The 2,556-nt window shown below is 38.2% G+C and overlaps 1 protein-coding gene across 1 annotated transcript in view; it reads right to left on the reverse strand.

Annotated features, from left to right (window-relative positions):
- Positions 1–2,556, reverse strand: part of parp9 (poly(ADP-ribose) polymerase family member 9) — an 11,570-nt gene that overhangs the window by 7,277 nt on the left and 1,737 nt on the right. Inside the window, exons 2-4 of the mRNA XM_014015223.1 lie at positions 829–1,809; positions 459–683; positions 164–379 (exon numbers count right to left, since the gene is read on the reverse strand). Of these exons, the coding sequence (XP_013870677.1) occupies positions 164–379; positions 459–683; positions 829–1,794 (1,407 nt within the window). The 5' untranslated portion in view covers positions 1,795–1,809. The remainder of the gene's footprint in view (positions 1–163; positions 380–458; positions 684–828; positions 1,810–2,556) is intronic.

Genomic DNA, 2,556 nt, shown 5'->3' on the forward strand with positions numbered 1-2,556 from the left:
CTCTTGGAGGAGAGACGAAACGTTTCATTAGAGAAGAACCCGTCCAGAAGACCTATACAATTTTTTTCTTTTTAATAGTGATATAATTAAACATTACTGATTTTTATGACAATTTTAACATAAAGTTATAACAAAAATACAGAAATAGATTTCAGTAAAATACCTGAAACGTTTCGTGGTCAGAAGGATATATGATGAAGAAAACTTCCAGCTTCTTCTGAGACATTTGTGCAAATTGAACCACCGCCTCCAACATGAAGAAGGCAGATTCATCTTTACTGAAGCCCAGGGCTCCAGTGCCGATGGCAGGGAAGGAGATCGATTTGTGATTACTCCCCGCTGCTGTCTGTAAGCATTCCATTACAGAGCCGAACAGGACCTGTAATAAATAAGTGATGATAAATGACAATACAATTTTAAAACGTATTAATTTATTTTCATGTAAAACAAACAAGTACCTGTTGTGTAACTGCTGCTACATCTGACCACTTTTCAATGCAGAAAGTGTGATACACTTCTTTGCAGTGTAGCTTGTAAGATTTTGTGCGGACAACATAGCTCTTCTTCTCTGATCTATTGATTTCTTTCTGCATTTCCCAACCTGCTTTCTGCAGGATCGCTTTGGAAATCTGGCCCATGTTCAGCTTTCCGCAGGGTGAAGCAGTGTTTACAATGACATCTGTCTGCAAAAAACACAAACACACACGAAAAGAGAATACGACAAAAAAGTTAAGTGTGGCTCAGACACCATTAACCACGTCTTAATGCAGAGTTTAATAAAAGTTACTTCTACTTAGAAAATACTGAATATTTAACAATGACTCTTACTTTTTGATCTTCAATCATATCTTTCTTCAGAGTCAGAAGAACGTTTCCGATCTGGATGTGGACAGGTTGTGAAGTTTTGGAAGAAGATCTTGTGTTTCTTGAAGCTGCCTGGCTGTACGTTGGTGCCTGATTGTGTGTCATTGGCTGGGTGTGTGTCAGTGCCTGATTGTGTGTCATTGGCTGGGTGTGCACCACTGCCTGCTGAGAACCAAATATGTGATGGCACGCCCGCTCCATCTCCCTGACTGTGGGCTCATCATGGTTCACAAAGAAAACCTCTTTAGGAAGATTATTTTGAGGGGGAGAATTTTCATAGATGTGTTTCACCGTTAACACGATGGTGTTTGCACAGAGTGGCAGAGGGTAGTGGAACAATCCAGAACTTATAGCAGGAATGGCAACGTTTGTCAGATTATTATCTTCAGCTTTGTCAAAAATGTTCCCGATTGCTCTCTGCAACAGTGGTTCTGCTTTTTGTACCTCGTTTTTCGAAGGATGCATTGGCAGATCTGGACCCACAGCATGAATTATCTTATTACAGGGTAGACTTCCTGCACCTAAAACAACTGCATCTCCTGTTTTCAATGGGCCATGCTTTCTGATATAATCATCACTTTCTTGTTGGATCTGAGGACCGCCTGCATCACACAGAGCGTGAGCAAGGCCTCCATAGTGTTTCAGACGCTCATTAGCAGCATTCACAACAGCATCTGCACGGAAACTAGTAAGATCAGCCTTCCATACAGAGATCTTAACTCTTGCAGGCAGAATAAATTCACATCTTTTCTCACGGGCAACAGGAGTTGGTTTTCTGCGCTGCGCAGTGCTGCCACCGGCCTCCAAATCCACACCATGGAAGGTGGCCACACATCCATATTTGCTCACAATGATGTCACTCAGAGCAGCTCCAAACTCTGTCACAATGTTAACTGAAGGTCCGTCAAGGGGAAAGTCAAGTTTACTCATTGTTTCTTAGAATTCCTGTGAAAACATCAAACATTGTAAAAGCATGAGCCCAAACTGAGACAGAGTTAGACTTTACACAAGTCATTTATCTAGATTTTAATGAGAATAAGACACACTTTCTTATTTTAAAGTAGCATTTATTAATGTTTTTTTAATCTTTCAGATAAATACATAAAGCATATCAGACATACCTAATAATATATTCAATTTTACATAGTTGTTTTTTTATTTATTTATTTTTGTTTCAAAAAGTAAACTGAACTGATTAAAAAATTCCATTTTGCAAGGCGACAATAAAAGGGAAACTTCTGCACTGGGAATTAATTAACACAAAGTAGAAAGTTTTGTGTAGATTAATTTTAATATGTAATATAAGGTATATTTCATTGGGATTATTAGGTAAAACACCAACTTGTGGAATTTTTTTAACGTCTAATTAAAGTGCAGTTACACATTCTGTCCGCTAGAGGGAGACAGAAACAAGGTTCTACCACCGTGATTATTAATTTGGCCCAAAGAAATTAAACTTTGAGTTGGATTAGTTTTTTTTTTTTTTTACGACAAACAGTATAGTATATAGCAGTGTTTCCCAAAGTTGGGGTCGGGACCCAAAGTGGGGTCCCGAAACATCAAGTTGGGGTCCTGAAAAGATTTTCTGAATAAGTTATATTTTTGCCTTAGTTGTTACAAAGGAGTGAGGTTAGTATATTTAAAATGGATAAATGTAGAATAATAAATATTGTTACTATGTCCATGATTGGT

The sequence above is a fragment of the Austrofundulus limnaeus genome, unplaced genomic scaffold, assembly GCF_001266775.1.
Source record: "Austrofundulus limnaeus strain Quisiro unplaced genomic scaffold, Austrofundulus_limnaeus-1.0 Scaffold125, whole genome shotgun sequence".
In the NCBI taxonomy this organism is placed as follows: Eukaryota; Metazoa; Chordata; class Actinopteri; order Cyprinodontiformes; family Rivulidae; genus Austrofundulus; species Austrofundulus limnaeus.